Source organism: Labeo rohita, chromosome 25 (genome assembly GCF_022985175.1).
Source record: "Labeo rohita strain BAU-BD-2019 chromosome 25, IGBB_LRoh.1.0, whole genome shotgun sequence".
NCBI classification, from domain to species: Eukaryota; Metazoa; Chordata; class Actinopteri; order Cypriniformes; family Cyprinidae; genus Labeo; species Labeo rohita.
The window spans coordinates 10376908-10395357 of NC_066893.1; the positions used below are offsets into that span (position 1 = coordinate 10376908).

Genomic DNA, 18450 nt, shown 5'->3' on the forward strand with positions numbered 1-18450 from the left:
AACTTCAAAATCGTCCTACATTGCTGTTCTTACCTTTTTTTTTTTTTTCTGTAAAGCGTGTTTGAAGTTCTTTGGATGTTCACTTTGTAAACTGTGGGTTGGTACTTCTGCAGCGACGTAGGAAGATTTTGAAGTTGGAGGAGAAAATGAGACGGTAGTTTTTAGACGCACCCTAACTGTCATGACCGGACAAAAAACCGTTGACAGAGCTAGACGAGACGTTTGAGGTTAAAAAGTATACAAGTTGTAAAAATAATAATAAAGAACGATAGTTTCGCTAGATAAGACCCTTCTTCATCGGCTGGGATCGTTTAGAGCCCTTTGAAGCTGCATTTAAACTGCATTTTGGAAGTTCAAATTTGGGTGCACCATAGAAATCCATTACATATGGAGAGAAATCCTGAAATGTTTTCCTTAAAAAAAAAACATAATTACTTTACGACTGAAGAAAGAAAGACATGGACATCTTGGATGACAAGGGGGTGAGTAACCTTACATTATCTGTAAATGTTTGTTTTGCATGTGAACTAATTCTTTAACTATGAGGATAGTGAAATTCTGTTCAACTACAAGCTGCATTAACTGAAAATTAATCTTTTCAAAACCTCACATATCTTAAACTGTATGCAAAGTATATTTCCTTTAATGAAAGCAAGAATAAACACTGCATAATGATGTTCTTTATTCATCTCCTGAGTATTTCAGTACAGCCAAAGTCAATTTTTCCAACCGTCAAAATTATTGCTTTGGTGTTCAGGAGACTATTTATCACCAGCATAAAACGTGTTACATTTAATCCAACAGTGAACAACACCGATTTATAAAAATCAAATCGTATTCTTCTAAGTCAGGCGAAGTTCAACACAGGACCCAAACTCATTTATTAGGATATTTAAATAACAGACTAAGTGTTTTACAGGGTTATTCTAGATGTATGCATGAAGGGTACGTCTGAAAGCCCAGAGACTGAAGAACTCCAGATTGTATGAACTGTTTGGAAAAAATAATGCAGAAGATACTGTATTTATATACAAGTGTATGTGAAGAAAATCTAGAAGTTGATAGCTTTTCCAAACGAAGCAGCAAGGTTGGCTTCTCTGAAGGCCTCTGATACAGTCTGGGAAAAGAAGAAAAGGTTGATTAACATTATTGTTTGTGGGGGGAAAAATATATAGAAAATTGTAATCACTTAATTATTATTATTTGCTTAATTGTTTTATCATTAATACCAATTTTATAAATATTACTAATTAATTAGTTATGTAATTATTTTAAATCATTCCTCAGAATGTCTACTAATTACAGGGACTACAGAAAATAATATTATATTACATTCAGAGATACTTACGGGATGGGCGTGACACACTCTTGCAACATCCTCACATGATGCTCCATATTCCATAGCTAATGCAGCCTCATTAATCATTTCACCTGCCCCCTGTAAAATGAAAATTGAATATGAATTATCACGTAATTAAATATGACCTCCTATAGAGGAAAAGCATAAACTGTCACATTACCGATCCCAGAATATGTGCTCCCAGCATCCTGTCTGTGTCCTTGTGGCTGAGGATCTTTACCAGTCCATCTGTATCAGCATTCGTCTTGGCTCTGCTGTTGGCTGCGAAGGGGAATTTGCCTACCTTATATGGCACGCCCTGAAAAACAGGCAATTATTGTTATTTAATAGTTATTTTTAATGTATATTAGAGAAAAATGATTAATATGACATACAATTTAAATAGAAAAGCGTGCCAAAGTAAAAACAAGTCATAGGTGGGCGAAATGACCAAAATCTTATATCACAAGACAAGTAATTTTATTTCACAGTAACAATATATATTACAACAGCGATTAGTTGTTGTATTACAACAATTAGTTATTTTTTCTTTAAATAAGGTCTTTATGATATCAAAATTTGATACCATAGAAATTTCACAATTCTTGTCACCAGTGTCAATATCACAATGAACTAATACTAGCCTAAAACAAACAAACAAACGTGAGTGCAACAGTCAAACGTGTCCATGTTTACATAGAAAGAAACTATGGAAAAGTGGCGCAATCGAATAAAAAACCTTGTGAAGAACTACTACTGTATGTCTGATATTTCATGTTTGCATCATGGTGACAGACTGGAGGCTGCTGTTCGTTGTTTTTCCAGAAGATTTATAGTTAATAATAGTGAATTTGAATTACCTTGACTTGAGATTTTTTTTTAAAGCATTTTCCTCTTACTATCTCTGAACATGTAATATGTATAAGACAAGTTTGTACAATATGTAGTTGTAGTTCATACATCTTTTCTGCAAATATATTGTGATTGTTTAATATTTACATCATGTTGAAAACTTCATGTGTGGTCCACTTGGAATAGAAAATTCTTTAACTAGAGGGTTAATACAGAAAAAGTTACTTGATTCATTTTGTATTTACATTTTTAAGTTGACTAGTTAAAAAAAAAACAACAACAAAAAAAGAGAATCGGTCAAACGATTTTCATTTTTTGCCATATCGCCCAGCCATATGTAAGAGATTTTCTCTCTTTTGTTGTTTGATTAACATGAATGACTGACAGCAGGAATATGAGACTGCTGTCACTCTAAGAGCTGCCAAGATCCAATATACTGTTACATGTGTAACCGTATATTGCTGTTTGCTTTCACTTAAAGGAGAACTATACTTCTAGAACAACAATTTACAAATAATTTACTCAGCCCAAAGGGCTCTAAATGATCCCAGCCAAGAAAGAAGGGTCTTATCTAACAAAATGATTGGTCTTTTTTTTTTTTTTAATTTGCATACTTTTTCAGCACAAAAGCTCATGTAGCACAGGCTCTGGGATGCATGTCCACAATGCTACGAATTAGTAATGGGCCGTTCTTTGAACGAATCTTTAATGTGACTCGGGAAGAACGAGTTGTCTCGGGGAGTGATTCACAATGGAATTAGTTCACCTGTTGAGTCTTTGGGTTTTTCAAATCGTTCGTTCATCTTATGGGGCTGTCACGTGATGAACGAACAACTCAAACCCAAAAAAACTTGTCAGATAAGAGGTGAGGTGAGCTAATCATAGACTAAAGATTCAGGTAAACAATGAATTAATCTTTTCTGTTTCTTATAGCATTATAGTTTTGTCTTGTTTGTAGTGTGATCAATGTTTGTGTAAGCAGTAGATGTGTTAGGGAAGTAACATGCAACATTTTAATTATATTTTGCTAAACTGAACGAAATGACTCGAAAAAAGATTTGTTCATTTTGCTGAACGAGACTCAAAAGTCTGAGTCCGTAAAATGATCTGAACTGATCTTATTTTCTCATACAACTTGAGAGGAGGACATTGTTGTACCTTTTTGTTTGTAAACAGCATTTGACTTACTTGCACTTTCTTAGTCTTTGCGCTTTCGCTTTGTAAACACTGGGTCTGTAGTTCCGCCTATGCTCCACATGACCTTTCAACATGATTCAATAGTACGTAGTGTCGTGAACGCACATCCCAGAGCCTGTGCTACATGAGCTTTTGTACTTAAAAAATATTTTTAAAAAATGTATTTTCCTAAAAAAAATTACAGATTGTTTCACTAGATAAGACCCTTCTTCCTCGGCTGGGATTGTTTAGAGCCCTTTGAAGCTGCATTTAAACTACATTTTGGAAGTTCAAAATCAGGGCAACAATGAAGTCCATTATATGGAGAAAAGTCCAGGAATGCTTTACTCAATAACCATAATTTCTTTATGACTGAAGACAGAAAGACATGAACATCTTGGATGACAAGAGGGTGAGTAAATTATTTGTGAATTGTTGTTCTGAAAGTGGAGTTCTCCTTTAAGATTTAAAGTCCAAAATCTCTACCAGTTGACAAATTTCTAGTGGTATATCGCCCACCTCTAACGACTCAACTCACTTCTTCTTTGAGCTGTTCCTCGGTCTTGCCGACCCAGGCGACCTCTGGATGTGTGTATATAACGGAGGGCACACAGTTGTAGTCGATATGGACGGCTCCTCCTGCCATTCCCTCAACACAAATGATACCTTCATCCTCAGCTTTATGGGCCAACATGGGTCCAGCTACAACATCTCCAATGGCGTAGATACTGTAAGAGATTTTCAATGCATGTTAGGACTTGTATGTCACAACATATACAAGACGACTCATTTGATATCTCCATACCTGGGCACTTTGGTCTGGAAACGGCCGTTGATGGGGATTCTCCCGCGGTTGTCCAGTTCAATACCCACAGCCTCGAGACCAAGGTTACCGGTGAAGGGACGGCGGCCAATGCACACCAGGAGAACGTCACAGGTGAGCGTCTCGTTCTTGCCGCCAGCTGCAGCTTCCACACTATCCAATGGAAACAACAAAATGAGCAAAAGCACCAGATTATTTAGTTCCTACACAGCGGCTGGAGAAGCAACACACTTACGCCACATCGATCTTGCCGTCAGGTCTCCTGGTGGCACCCATGACCTTGGTGCTCAGTTTGAACTTCAACCCCTGCTTCTGAAGAATTCGCTGGAAGTTCTTGGAGATCTCCATGTCGATGCCCATTCCGCCGACGTGGCCGAGGAACTCCACCGCTGTGACTTTGGCGCCCAGTCTCTGCCACACAGAACCCTGGGAACAAACAAAATGGATCTCCATTATCAAACCCACTTCAGAAGCACCATCAGAGTTTAAATGGTACGAACAAGCAGTTTCACTAGCAAAATTAACAATTTAGATCAGTTTTATGATAAATATGGAATAAAACACCTTAATCATCCAGTCATGAACACTCACCAACTCCACGCCAATGACTCCAGCTCCAATCACGATGAGCTCCTCTGGAACCTTCTTGAGGGACAAAGCACCAGTGGACGAGACAATGGTGTCTTCATCAATCTATTAAAAGGGGACTATAATTATACAAGATGGCAGAACATGCAAGAAAAACCTTAAACATGCATCACTAATTAAAATAAAAATGTGAAATGTCACTTAGTACAGAGGTCGACAACCTATGTCACACAGGGATAATTAAAGAGATCATCACTGACACGTAAGCAGTAGGAAAAACAGAGAGTTAGGAGCTGTAAATACTATGAAAGTGTGAGAATTAACCTGTGCTAGTCTAGAGATGCATGTGGCTCCGGCAAACCATTTGCACAACTGCTGCGCCTACAAGGTGCTTCAGATCAATGATGCATGTGCTTTCGCATAGGTTAAGTCCATTTAGATTCAGTCACGCTACGCTATTGAGTGCATGACAGCTTACAGTTTATTCTGCATTTGTTGCTCTTAGCAACAAATAAATTACTGCTGGAAATGTTGGTTATTTTAAAGTTGGTATATGAAGTTTTTAACACTCCACACATTGATCACAATAGTGTTGTGTGAACAACATTATTCACACACATACACTACCAGTCAAAAGTTTTTGAACAGTTTTTTTTTTTTTTTTCTTCCCACCAAGCCTGCATTTATTTGATTCGAAGTACAGCAAAAACAGTAAAATTTAGAAATATTTTTACTATTTAAAATAACTGTACTCTATTGAATATATTTTAAAATGTAATTTATTTCTGTGATTTCAAAGCTGAATTTTTTAGCATCATTACTCCAGTCACATGATCCTTCTTTGAGACTTCTTTTAAAAAACATTAATCTTACTGTTCAGAAACTTTTGACTGGTAGTGTATAGTGATGTTCAGTAAGGTCACACTGTAAATCTGTTATTCAAAATGTAATTTAAAGATTTTAGGATTTTATCATAAAAAACTATTTATGATAAAATAATTCAGAATTCTGCACTATTTGTATGATAATCAAATACAGACTTATCTGAACATTTAAAAATGATTATGTACTGTGGGGAATAAAAATAATTCAGAAGTAAAAATAATATTACTATAGTAATTTTTACAGCTGTACTATAAAATAAAATAATTCTATATTTTTTAAATACCCCATTTATTTTACAGTCAAAGACTACAATTGTTATATTTCTTATTTTATTTAGCAATCATTTAATTATTTGTGTACAGCTGGTCAAAAGTTTACATTCCCCTTTCAGAATCATTAGAAATGTTAATTATTTGAGCAAAATAAAAGGGATCATACAAAATGCATGTTATTGTTTATTTAGTACTGACTTGAATAAGATATTTCACATAAAAGATTTACATATAATTGATTTTAGTTGAATTTATAAAAATGAGCCGGTTCAAAAGTTTACACCCCCTTGATTCTTAATACTGTGTTGTTACCTGAATGATCCACAGCTGTTTGTTGTTTATTTGTTTGTTTAGTGATAGTTGTTCACAAGTCCCTTATTTGTCCTGAACAGTTAAACCGCCCTCTGTTCTTCATAAAAATCCTTCAGGTCCCACAAATTCTTTGGTTTTCCAGCATTTTTGTGTATTTGAACCCTTTCCAACAATGTATGATTTTGAGATCCATCTTTTCACATTGAGGACAACTGAGGGACTCATACGCAACTATTACAGAAGGTTTAAATGCTCACTGCTGCTCCAGAAGGACAAACGATGCATTAAGAGTCGGGGGGTGAAAACTTTTGAACAGAATGAAGATGTGTACATTTTTTTATTTTTATTTTGCCTAAACATTTTTTTTTTTATTTAGTACTGCCCTTCAGAAGCTACAGAAGATACTTACATGTTTCCCGGAAGACAAAATAAGTTAAATTTACCCTAACTTTCAAATTCCAAAAGTTACCTTGACCTTTTATCCTTATTACAGTTTTGAGCAGTTAGTTTAGCAAGCTCTTTATTGACATTCTCTACTGAATTTGCATCTAAGCTCAAAGTATGCTTCAACCGTCCACATTTAATCTTCATCAACAGAAGTGTACACTGTCCGCATACAGCCCAATTTTTGTGTCCATGCAGACAGTCTGCATACAACAGTGCAGACACGAGGTGAGTGCTGAGAACGAGTGCCCTAGGTCAGTGGTTCACTCCTCTGGGCCCACTGCTCTGCACATTCCGTTCAGTTCATGTATCTTTCTCCTAATGAGCTGATGATCTGACTCAGGTGTGTTAAATAGGAGAGACATACAAAATGTGCAAAGCAGTGGACCACTGCTCTAGGTAATACAGCATGTGTGTTGAACCTGTCTGTGTGCATCTGCAGTTAAGTATTCTTTGAAAGCTGTGCAGACATGGCTATGTGCGAGATGGAGCGGAACGTGCAAAAAGAAGCACACGTGGGTCTTTAGAAGGCAGCTGTCTATGTAGGTCAATGTTCTTAAAAAACCAATCCTGGAGGGCCACTTCCCTACAGAGTTTAGCTCCAACCCTGATCAAACTCACCTACCTGTGATCTTCAGATGATGCTGAAGACCTTGATTAGCTTGTGTGTTTGATTAAGGTTGGAGCTAAACTCTGCAGGGCATTGGCTATCCAGAGCAAGATTTTTGGAACCGTAGGCAGTAAACAGTGAGGCTTAGGTTCTTGTCTGTCTCTGTTGTACCTCAATGCCTGGGAAGGGGGTGACCTCTGATCCAGTAGCGATGAGGATGTTCTTGGTGTTTATGACTTGCTCTCCTTCAGCAGTCTTTGCAGTCACTTGATTCTTGCCGGTTATCGTTCCAAAACCGTTGACGTGAGTTACCTACGGATTGCAAAAAATGATTTAGTATGGCACTAAATAGTGTATTGATCCACAACCACATGATAAAGCAGAAGTTCACTTCCAGAACAAAAATTTACAGGTAATGTACCCACCTGCTTGTGATCCAAGAAGTTTATGTCTTTCTTTCTTCAGTCGTAAAGAAATTGTTTTTTGAGGCAAACATTTCAGGATTTTTCTCTGTAATGTGGACCTCAGTGGTGCCCCTGAGTTTGAACTTCCAAAATGCATTTTAAGTGCAGCTTCAAACGATCCCAGCCAAGGGAGAAGGGTCTTATTTAGTGAAACGATTGGTTATTTAAAGGTCACATATTGTACACACAGGTTTATTTTAGCTGTTGATGTCCTTAATAATATATGTTTGCAGTATAAGTGCCAAAAACCATCTCAATATATTTTTACAGCTCCTCTCTTAGGAGCTCTGTCAATAACAGGTCGATTTTGGCCTGTCTAATTAATATTCATGAGCCTCTCTTCTGATTGGCCTGTGGATTTTTGAGTGACGCACGGCCTGTAGCTTGCTGTGGCTCAACAGAATGTTTCAGAATGGTAATTATTTTATTTTTTTTTTTTTCAAACACCGAATGCAGTAAGCTACGTAACTATTGCTTTAGTAAAGCCCCTTTCACACTGCATGCTGATTCCGGAAAATTGCCGGAAAGTTGCCAGAGTGCGTTCTGTGTGAATGCAAATACGTCCTGGAATTGACATTACACGTCACAGGTCTTTACGGGATCTGTACAGGTTGTGTGTAAAGCATGCACAGATTCCAGAAAATCACTGTGTGAATGAACCAAATTAAACAATTCCGAAACAAATCATGGGACACATCATCTGTTTATTTTCCGGAATCGCTGTGTAAAAAAGGCTAAAGCTGACGTGCCACTGGTTTCTTATATCAATGTTGTTCGGAAGTCTGTACAATGATGTAGTTTCCTGACATCCATCAACTGAACTGCATTTTCTCAACTTGTTTCCGTGTTGTTGCTCAGCAATGGCATGGATGCAATTGTTGTCTGTGGGTTTGGCAAAAGGAGGGTGCGATGGTGGTTGGTGCTCAGGGTAGTGACTGAGTAGTTTCGGACGTCACATTTTTACGGAAATCACAGCGGCTTGTGAAAAGGCACAGCTACTTTATGCAGGCTGTGTGCATTTTACTGTGGATTGACTGTTTTGAAACTTATATGACAGTTACATAGCCCCTAGACCTCAGTTATCATAAAAAAAGCCAGGAAAATTCAGTTTTGACAATATGGGACCTTTAAAAAAAAAAAAATTCTATTTATATACTTTTTAACCTAAAACGCTCATCTTGTCTAGCTCTGTGTGAACTCTGTGCATTCCGGGTAAATACAGTTAGGGTATGTTGAAAAACGCATCTCATTTTCTTCTCCAACTTCAAAATCGTCCTACATCGCTGTTTTACCTTTTTTGGGTAAAGGGTGTTTGATCTTCTTTGCATGTTCACTTTGCAAACACTGGATCAGTACTTCTGCAGTTCTTCTGGCTTTGATGTAGGGCGATTTTGAAGTTGGAGGAGAAAATGAGACGGGAGTTTTTCGACATACCCTAACTGCATTGACCTGGAAAAAAGAGTTCAGCGCAGACGAGCGTTTGAGGTTAAAATAACCGACTGTTTCGCTAGATAAGACTATTCTTCCTCAGCTGGGATCGTTTAGAGCTCTTTGAAGCCGCATTTACACTGCATTTTGGAAGTTCAAAATCGGGGCACCATATCAGTCCATTATATGGAGAAAAATCCTGAAATGTTTTCTTCAAACATGAACATCCTGGATGACAAGGGGGTGAGTACATTATCTGTACATTTTTGTTCTGGAAGTGAACTTCTCCTTTAACACTGGACAAACAGATAAAACTACTGGAAATATAAATACTAAATCTCACTTTGTTCTGTTTGAATAAGTGTGCGATTCCTCCAGTCAGAGCTTTGACAGCCCCGCTCTTCTGTGCCATCATCTTCTCCAGGTTCAGTGAAATCCCCTGAACTAATGTAAAATAAATCATGTTGAAATAGATGTAAAGACAGGAACTGAAATACCCAAAATGCTCTCAAATGGCCTCTTTCAAATCCGTTGGCTTCTGCATATCCTTGACGTTCAGGTCACAGCAACATGTGATATGTGGGCTCATATCACATGTTTACACTTACTTTCAATGCCTCTGCTTTCGAAATCTTTCCCGTGTGCCAAGTGATACAGGTACGAGTTGTTCAGCAGAGCCTTAAATGAGCAAAAAAAAATAAAGTTAAGCAAAGTTAAAAGCATTTTAAAGGCGCTTTTAAAATTACAAACCTTTGACGGGATGCAGCCAACGTTCAAGCACGTTCCTCCGAGGGTCGCGTTCTTTTCCACACATACTGTCTGTGAAAGACAGTTCTATGTTACCAATGCATTCAAAGAAATGTTGATGGTATCTGTGATCCGGGTGTCAAAATGATACCTTAAAGCCAAGCTGAGCTGCTTTGATGGCGGCGACATATCCTCCAGGTCCAGAGCCCACAACTGTGACATCAGCATCAACTTTGACAAGACAAATCATTAGATGAATATTGCATTACATATTAGTGCATTTCACATCATTTAACTTGTCTTCAAAGATTTTTGTAATGAAGGTCATGGCTTTATTTAACAATACCAATCAAATATGTGACCTTGGACTACAAAACCAGTCTTAAGTAGCATGAGTATATTTGTTAGCAATAGCCAACAATACATTGTATGGGTCAAAATGATACAATTTTTCTTTTATGCCAAAAATCATTAGGATATTAAGTAAAGATCATGTTCCATGAAGATAAAATACTTAATTTTTTATTAATAATATGCATTGCTAAAAACTTAATTTGGACAACTTTAAATCAATTTTTGATTTTTTGTTGCACACTCAGATTGCAGATTTTCAAATAGTTGTATCTCAGCCAAATATTGTCCTATTCTAACAACCCATAGAAAGCTTATTTATTCAGCTTTCAAAAATCGACCCTTATGACTGCTTTTGTGCTCCAGGGACACATATGACTTTAATTCATCTTACTTGCTCCTTTATCAGCATATGTTCTCGCAGACAAAACTGTGGCTCCATGCAACTTGCAGGGGATGTGCTGACCTCGCTATATTGTACAATAGAAATGGAAACAACATAATTTTATTTTATTATACAGATATTGCTTCTCCATGCTCTATTTTAATGCTTACAAATGACAAACAAAACATCTGAATACATTTTAGAATAAAATAAACAATCCAAAGGGAGAAAAAGACAAAAACAGAAAAAATACATTTCAAAATGTAAAGAATTTTTTAAAAATTAAAAAAAAAAAAAAAAAGTTAATAAGTTTTAAACAGTTGCATAATTGTGTTGTAATAAAGGCAGGCCTCAAATATTTCCATAAGAATATTAATTAAAAAAAAGACTGAAAATTAGTTGTCTTAGCTACTAACTTAAAAAAATATAAGTTTAAGTTAAAGTATTAAAATAACTAAAACAGCAAAATAAAACACAATATATTTAATATATTTAAGAAAAAAAAGTATATATATATATATATAAATATATATATATATATATATATTTTTTTTTTTTTTTTTTAAATAATAAAAATAAATAAAAACTAAACTTTTTTTTTTTTTAATCTTTATTTAGATTTTTTTAGACTAAGAATCACTACCAGTCAGCATCCAGTGACAAAAGGCACAAGGAATATTTTATTTATTTATTTATTTTATTTTTTTTTTTTTTCAGTTTGCTTTTCCAATTTATTTTTGCACAGTCTAGTACTAATAACTGAAAACAGACATATTTATTATATAAACAGAAACATGCCCACATTCTTGTACAGTAAGACAGCACATGCATGACCAAAAAATTTTTATAATATGTAATCACTTCTTTTTCCAAACTAAATGTTCCCTAAATGTGGTTTTGCCTTAAAACCAATGTTCTGTCTACCTAGTCTGCACTTTTTGCCATCACTGGCATATTTTAGGTAGGTGGGTCACTAAATATTATATTTAAACAAGCTTGTAATAGCTAAAAATGCAAAATAATTGGTGTGTACTTAAATCAGAATGATGTGACCTATATGGCAAGTTATCAAAAAGCTCCACAGACTTATTAAACTACACGCCCCTACAAGTTCAACCAATGATCACAGATGTAACTCGTACTTTCAGTTGTGTAAATATGCATTAGCACTTTCGATAAATTACATATAAATATAAGTAAAGTAAATTAAATTCAAGTAGCTAAACTCAGTCCCCTTCGTTTGTGTTTATTGGCTGACAACTGTGCAGGATGACATGCGACTATGTTGGGCCTACACAGTAATAACATTGCATTTTTGTCCACGACGTCTTCTTTACATTCTAACGGAGTATGGATATGAATAAAGTACAATGTCCCTGGTCAAATAAATAGACATTACCGTGGCGAGTGTGCGGTATAGATGGTTCCAGGTCTGCATTTTGAATGTACGTCCCTTCCGAGACCGCTTCACCTACAGCGATCGCTGCGTCCAAGGACTCGTCGATTTACGCATGCGCAGTACGGAAAGCAATCGGAGTCGCTGCCTGATGATGTCACTCGTCCAGCTTGTTACTCAACCTGGACAAACTTCACGAAATCAGAAAGAATTTTGGTCTCAGATTTCATTAATTGTTTTAGAGGTTTGTCCACAAAAATATTTAAATATTTGATATAATGATTTGTTTAGGATGATTTGACAATACAATCGAAAATATCACGTACATAAATAAATTATGTGACAGTTGTGCCAAGAATTAAACTGTTTACGATTGACAAACGTTTTTTTATGACTTTATGACTCATTTCTATACGGAACAATAGTAAGGCATTATGCATGGATGTATATATTTTGTTAAAAAAAAAAAAAAGAACTGTTATTAGGTGTTAAATTGTTAATTGTATATTGTTAACTGTATATTAACTGTTTTGGAATTCAATAAAATTAAAAAAAAAATGTATAATTGAAGCGGACTCACTTCTCAAATCTTATTTTACTAAATATTTTAAAAACTGACTTACTGTACGAAATGTTTCAGCAGTTAATGTTCATTGATTTATACACAGCTTTCTATGTACCTTCTCATTAATATTAATGAATGTGTAGGAGAATAAAATACATTTTCAAAAATATTTACTGAGGATTTTGTTCCCCCGGCTTCTTACACCCTAAAAAATGCATAACATAAATAAAGCATCCAAATTGTAATATAAAATAATACAATACAATACAATATAATATAATTTAATATAATATAATATAATATAATATAATATAATATAATATAATACAATACAATACAATTCAATATAATATAATATAATATAATATAATATAATATAATATAATATAATACGATACGATACGATATAATATAATATAATACAATACAATACAATACAATATAATATAATACAATATAATATAATATAATATAATATAATACAATATAATATAATATAATACAATATAATATAATATAATTTAATATAAAACAATATAATTTAATTTAATATAATATAATATAATATAATATAATATAATATAATATAATATAATATAATATAATACAATACAATATAATACAATACAATGTAATATAATATAATATGATATAATACAATATAATATAATACAATATAATATAATACATTTTATTGCACAGTGGGTGAAAGTGTAATTCTTTACTATCTCTGCCATCCCATCAGTGCGCAAAGAAACAGTTCCCTCTAGTGGTTAAAGAAGTCAATTGATACTCAGAAACTTTTTTTTTTATATATATCCACAAGCAATACTGACGTGTTTTGGCTCGGTTTAGACTATACTATTTAAAAAAAGATCATGGACACATGGTTCATTTTGACACCCTAAAGGTAAAACTCTTAAGAAGTTATTTAGTAAATTAAAGATTTGTCACATTTCAGCTGTTCATTACTTGCTGACTGTTGTATTTAATTTAATTAATTAAATGTGTTTTCATTCGGGGAAAAAAAATATACATTTACAATGTTAATTTAAACATTAATATTGCATAAAAATGCAAAGATATGTAAACATAATGTAAATTACGTCGAAGCCGGTAACACAGTACACAAAACAGAACCATATATCACGGTTGATTTTCCATCAGTTTCAAGATAAATAATCGGATTAAAGAGGATTAGACCGGAAGTTCACTCAAATCATTGTTTTTTATTTCTTTATTTATTTATTTTTTTTTTTTTACATATGCGTAATTGTACCTGAAGCTTTCATTATGTCCAATCTCCTTTTTTGCTTCGCAAAATAAATTATTTCACACCGTTTTGTAATAACATAAGGATGAGTACATTTTTGCTTGAACTATTCCGTTAAAAAAATAACTATTAAAATGATTTGCTTCTGTCTTCTGCAACGATTTTCTTTATTACAGCTTCACTTCAATTAAGACTATTCCATTAATAATTAATAATTAATAATTAATAATAATGAATAAATCACGGTAACTTTTCCTACAGCAGGGCGTTGACTTTTGCCACCTCGACTGCGCATGTGCGGTATCACAGCAACAGTGATAAACTTGCAGACGGACGGTGAACCGGTGGCCGAGATGTCATCGCCGCGGGAGCAAGAGGCAGCAGAATACCTCGACAAACACAAAATTGTTGAGCTAATGGATAATTTAACTAGTATGCTCTTCTTCTACAGACCAGGTGAGGCTTTGACGCGTTTCGTAGTAGATTTGGTAGATCAGCCTACTTGTTTAGTTCACTGTCTACCTCTGTATTCGTCGCATTCACCTTAATAAATTTGAAATTGAAAATGATGACATGAATAAAGACCGTTTTGTGTAGTGCATAGACATCTAGAGTAGTAAACAATTTCTTTTCCAGCAGTTACATTTCTGAAAAACAGAAAAAAAATCTCATGAGTTCTGCCGTTACAGATCGTCCAAGAGAATTTCTAATCGAGCAACTCGAAAAGCTCAAAGTTTCCAAAGTTCATCCAGGAAATCCTCCGTGCCTCTTTAACGACTCCAACTTAGATGCTCTATTTGGAATCCTGGATCCTTCCCATCAAGGCTTTATTACTTACAGTCAATACAAAGAAGGTAAAACTGCCTAAAACTGAAGGTAAAAAGTTGCTGAGGTTGTAAAAAAGGTTTTGTGTGAGGTCAAATGAGGTCATTTAAATAAAGGTGTCTGTCAAATGCATGTAAATTAATTTTATGAAGTATCAACAAACATGTTTTGAATTGAGAATTGCACTGAATATATATTATATTTTGTTGTTCATTTAAATAGGCTTCATAGCTGCAGATTGGGCAAAATATCAGTGCTTAAATACCAGCAAATAGTGCTCAATGTTAATTAATGCAAAGACAAATGATGGCAAATATCTATGAAATTTAAGGATAAGTTTTTATCTTTTTTTAAATTAAATGTTTATAGTGGCACAAGCTTTACTAATTCTACATATAAATATTTAAATGTAATGACACTAAACGGGGACTTGCACATTGGTGGATATTCAAACGTGACCCTGGACCACAAAACTTAGTCTTAAGTCTTATCACTGTATGAGTAATAATCATTAGGATATTAAGTAAACATCATGTTCCATGAAGATATTTTGTAAATATATTAACACTTAAATTTTGATTAGTAATATGCATTGATAAGAATTTAATTTGGACAACTTTAAAGGCAATTTTCTCAATATTTAGATTTTTTTGCACCCTTAGATTTTAGATTTTCAAATAGTTGTATCTCAAATATTATGCAGTCCTAACAAACCATACATAAATGGAAATCTTATTCATTCAGCTGATGTACAAATCTCAATTTCAAAAAATTGACCCTTATGACTGAATTTGTGGTCTAGGGTCACATATGAATACTATTTATAAAATAAAAAATATATTTTTATTTTAAGATTTCTTCTACATTACTTACTTAGTTTACCCAAAAATAAAAATGTACTCACCCTTAGGTCGTCCATGATGTAGATGAGTTTGTTTCTTCATATGGACAGATTTGTAGAAATTTGTGGATCCTCTGCAGTGAATGGGTGCCGTCAGAATGAGAGTCCAAACAGCCTGTTTCTAATGAGACGCCGGAATGAGAGTATAGTTCCTAGCCATATCGGCCTAGACTTTTCATTTTCTGTCAGTCTTAGTACACAATGTAACTGCAGAAGAGTCAAGTTTTAAATAGGAAAAATATAGAAACTCTTTGGTCATTTTTGAGCGAGATGCTAATGGTCTAATCAAATTCGAAGATCTGTGCTAAGCTATGATAATAGTGCTGCCGCCAGACCCGGAGATCGGCTGAATGGATTCGAAAACGGTAAAACTCAACTGTTTAACTCTAAGGGAGTTGGAAAATGAGCTTATTTTCAAAAATATTTATGTGTTCCTTTAAGGCACTTTAACTTTAAACTGTTGCTTCTGGCCAAAAGTCCAGTCCATAATCAATAATAACACTTCCTCTGATGAAAAAAATCCTGTGTTATCATCACACATGAAAATTCATTGATGTATTTGTTTAGAACTGTTTTGGCTTGTAAACAGTACTTGATCTGTGCATATTTCTCTCCTGATACGTACAACTTTTTCACTGGAGAAAGCTAATATTATATATTTAGCTGGAAGCAATGGTTTCTAATTAAAATTGCTTAATGATGGATTTGTTTCTTACAAACACGCAGCTTTTTACATCACAAGATGTTAACTGATGGATTGGAGTAATTTACTTGTGGATTATTGTGATGTTTTTATCAGCTTTTTGGACTCTCAATCTGACGGCACCCATTCACTGCAGAGGATCCGTTGCTAAGCAAGTGTTCTGATGAAGAAACAACGTCATTTACATCTTGGATGATCTGAGAGTTGCTGAATTTCAGTAAATTTGAATTTGTGTGTGAACTATTCCTTTAAATCTATCAAATAATGTAACTGCATTCAGCATCCGGTTTATTGTATAAGCAGTAAGTCATGAGGAAACAATAGACCCTGAGAATGACCTAAAATATGTCACTTTTACAGTATTTCACTAAATACTTCCATGTAAACTTAAATTGTTTTGTTTACAATTCATGACTATAAAAAATACTAATGGTCTGACTCTATATACGCACAACATGGCTTCCCAACAGCCCTGAAGACACTCGGCATTAAGAATTTCAATGAGTTCCCAGAAGGAGCCAGTGATGACAGAATATCACAAGAGACATTCATAAGAGAGGCGTAAGTAGAACTGCTGGAGTGATGTGGCATCATTTGAAGATTGAAAAGCTCTGAATTCAGACCTAATACCTAATGCATTCACTATTCCTATGTAGTGTTTGGTATATGTTTGATTATACCAGCAGTATGTTATGCCTCGCATGTTTTAATACCCTTGAATAGGAAAAAATTAGATCTGTGCATTTTGCATTTTTGTTCATGCTTTATCCAGACCTCTCTAATTCTCTCTTTAGGACAGAAGGGCTTGTCGGAAGTGCAGCGACATTCCACCAATAGGAGAACTCAACAACTTTGTCCTAAGTATCTATATAATTGCTTTTATATAGGAAAAAGTACATACTGTATGTGTGCATGTATATACAAATAAATGATATAAAAAAGTACCTAATGCAAAATAAAAATCTTTACACATCTCACCATTTCAGCTGTCCTGCACTTCAATTTTAACAGTTCTTATGTGTGTGGGTCAGATTTTGCCAACTTTGTGAAGACCAAATGTCTCTATAGTTAAAACTTTAAGAGATGGTTCACCTAAAAATAAAAATTCTGTCTACTTTAGTCTTCTGCTGAACAAAAAAGAAGATATTTTGAAAGAATGTTGGTAACCAAACAGTTGATGGTCCCAACAGACTTTCATAGTATTTTATCCATTTTATCTCCTTGAAGACCAGCCAACATGAGTTAATAATCTTATTTTAATGAAAGTATAAAAATAATAATAAAAATAGTGTTTTTTTTTAAAATGCGAGATTCCATGAAATACAGCATTATAAATGTATTTTTATATTTTTTATTTATTAAATAAATATTATAATAATTTTGTATGTATTCATTTGACAATTATTCAACTTATTTAATTTTTATCTAATTGTAAGAGTAAAATGATGTGTCTAAGTACATAAAAATACCAGAAAACAGCTGAAATAAAAATGAAATGTAAACGAATCAACACAGAGCATGAATACATTTTATAACACATACAGTAGGACTCCTTATTAATGCAGTGATGCTGAATAATTCATGACAGCCTCAATGTTACAGTTTGAGATGTAACCATGACCTCACATTGAAAGTGTTCTTTTTTTTTTTTAGTAACAGCTAAAGCTCTTGATGCAAATATGACTCCTTATTGACCTTGTACCTTATTTCATACATTATGAACATGGGTTTTATTATTACATGAGCTTTCATGCAAGTGTTTTAACCTTTACAGAATTTGAATGATTTCTTATATCAAAATAATTTTACACATTTTGTATAGGTGATTACTATATGGAATACAGTACAAATTATAATGCAGTGTAATGTTAAAGCTGTTTGGATACTGGATGGACAAGGAAAATCTAGTATGCATATAAAGAACATTAAAAGAAATCATTCATTCCAAAATCAACATTCTGTGACCATCAACTGTTTTAGTCCATACTATGGAAGTCCTAGTTACCTAGTTACATGAGTCATCTGTCCTTCTAACACAGGGACAGAGACACAGGGAAAAAAACATTAATGGTGTCAAAAACACCTTATTACCTGAACTAGAGAAAAAAAGA

General features: G+C 34.1%; 2 protein-coding genes across 2 annotated transcripts; one reads left to right on the top strand and one right to left on the bottom strand.

The window, feature by feature from the left end:
• Nucleotides 1-662: 662 nt before the first annotated feature.
• dldh (dihydrolipoamide dehydrogenase) lies at nucleotides 663-12223 on the bottom strand. Its single transcript, XM_051099834.1, has 14 exons — nucleotides 12076-12223; nucleotides 10686-10761; nucleotides 10092-10171; nucleotides 9944-10012; nucleotides 9802-9871; nucleotides 9537-9637; nucleotides 7473-7613; nucleotides 4782-4883; nucleotides 4426-4616; nucleotides 4173-4343; nucleotides 3906-4095; nucleotides 1521-1658; nucleotides 1349-1438; nucleotides 663-1117 (listed from the first exon to the last, which is right to left on the bottom strand). Exons 1-14 carry the CDS (start codon nucleotides 12112-12114, stop codon nucleotides 1052-1054), a joined length of 1524 nt encoding a protein of 507 aa, XP_050955791.1. The 5' UTR covers nucleotides 12115-12223; the 3' UTR covers nucleotides 663-1051.
• Nucleotides 12224-14203: 1980 nt separating this feature from the next.
• On the top strand, nucleotides 14204-17296 carry si:dkey-42p14.3 (EF-hand calcium-binding domain-containing protein 10). The gene is made up of 4 exons (XM_051099838.1): nucleotides 14204-14366; nucleotides 14600-14764; nucleotides 16810-16900; nucleotides 17134-17296. The coding sequence occupies exons 1-4, from the start codon at nucleotides 14204-14206 to the stop codon at nucleotides 17174-17176; spliced, it is 462 nt and encodes a 153-aa protein (XP_050955795.1). The 3' UTR covers nucleotides 17177-17296.
• Nucleotides 17297-18450: the final 1154 nt, after the last annotated feature.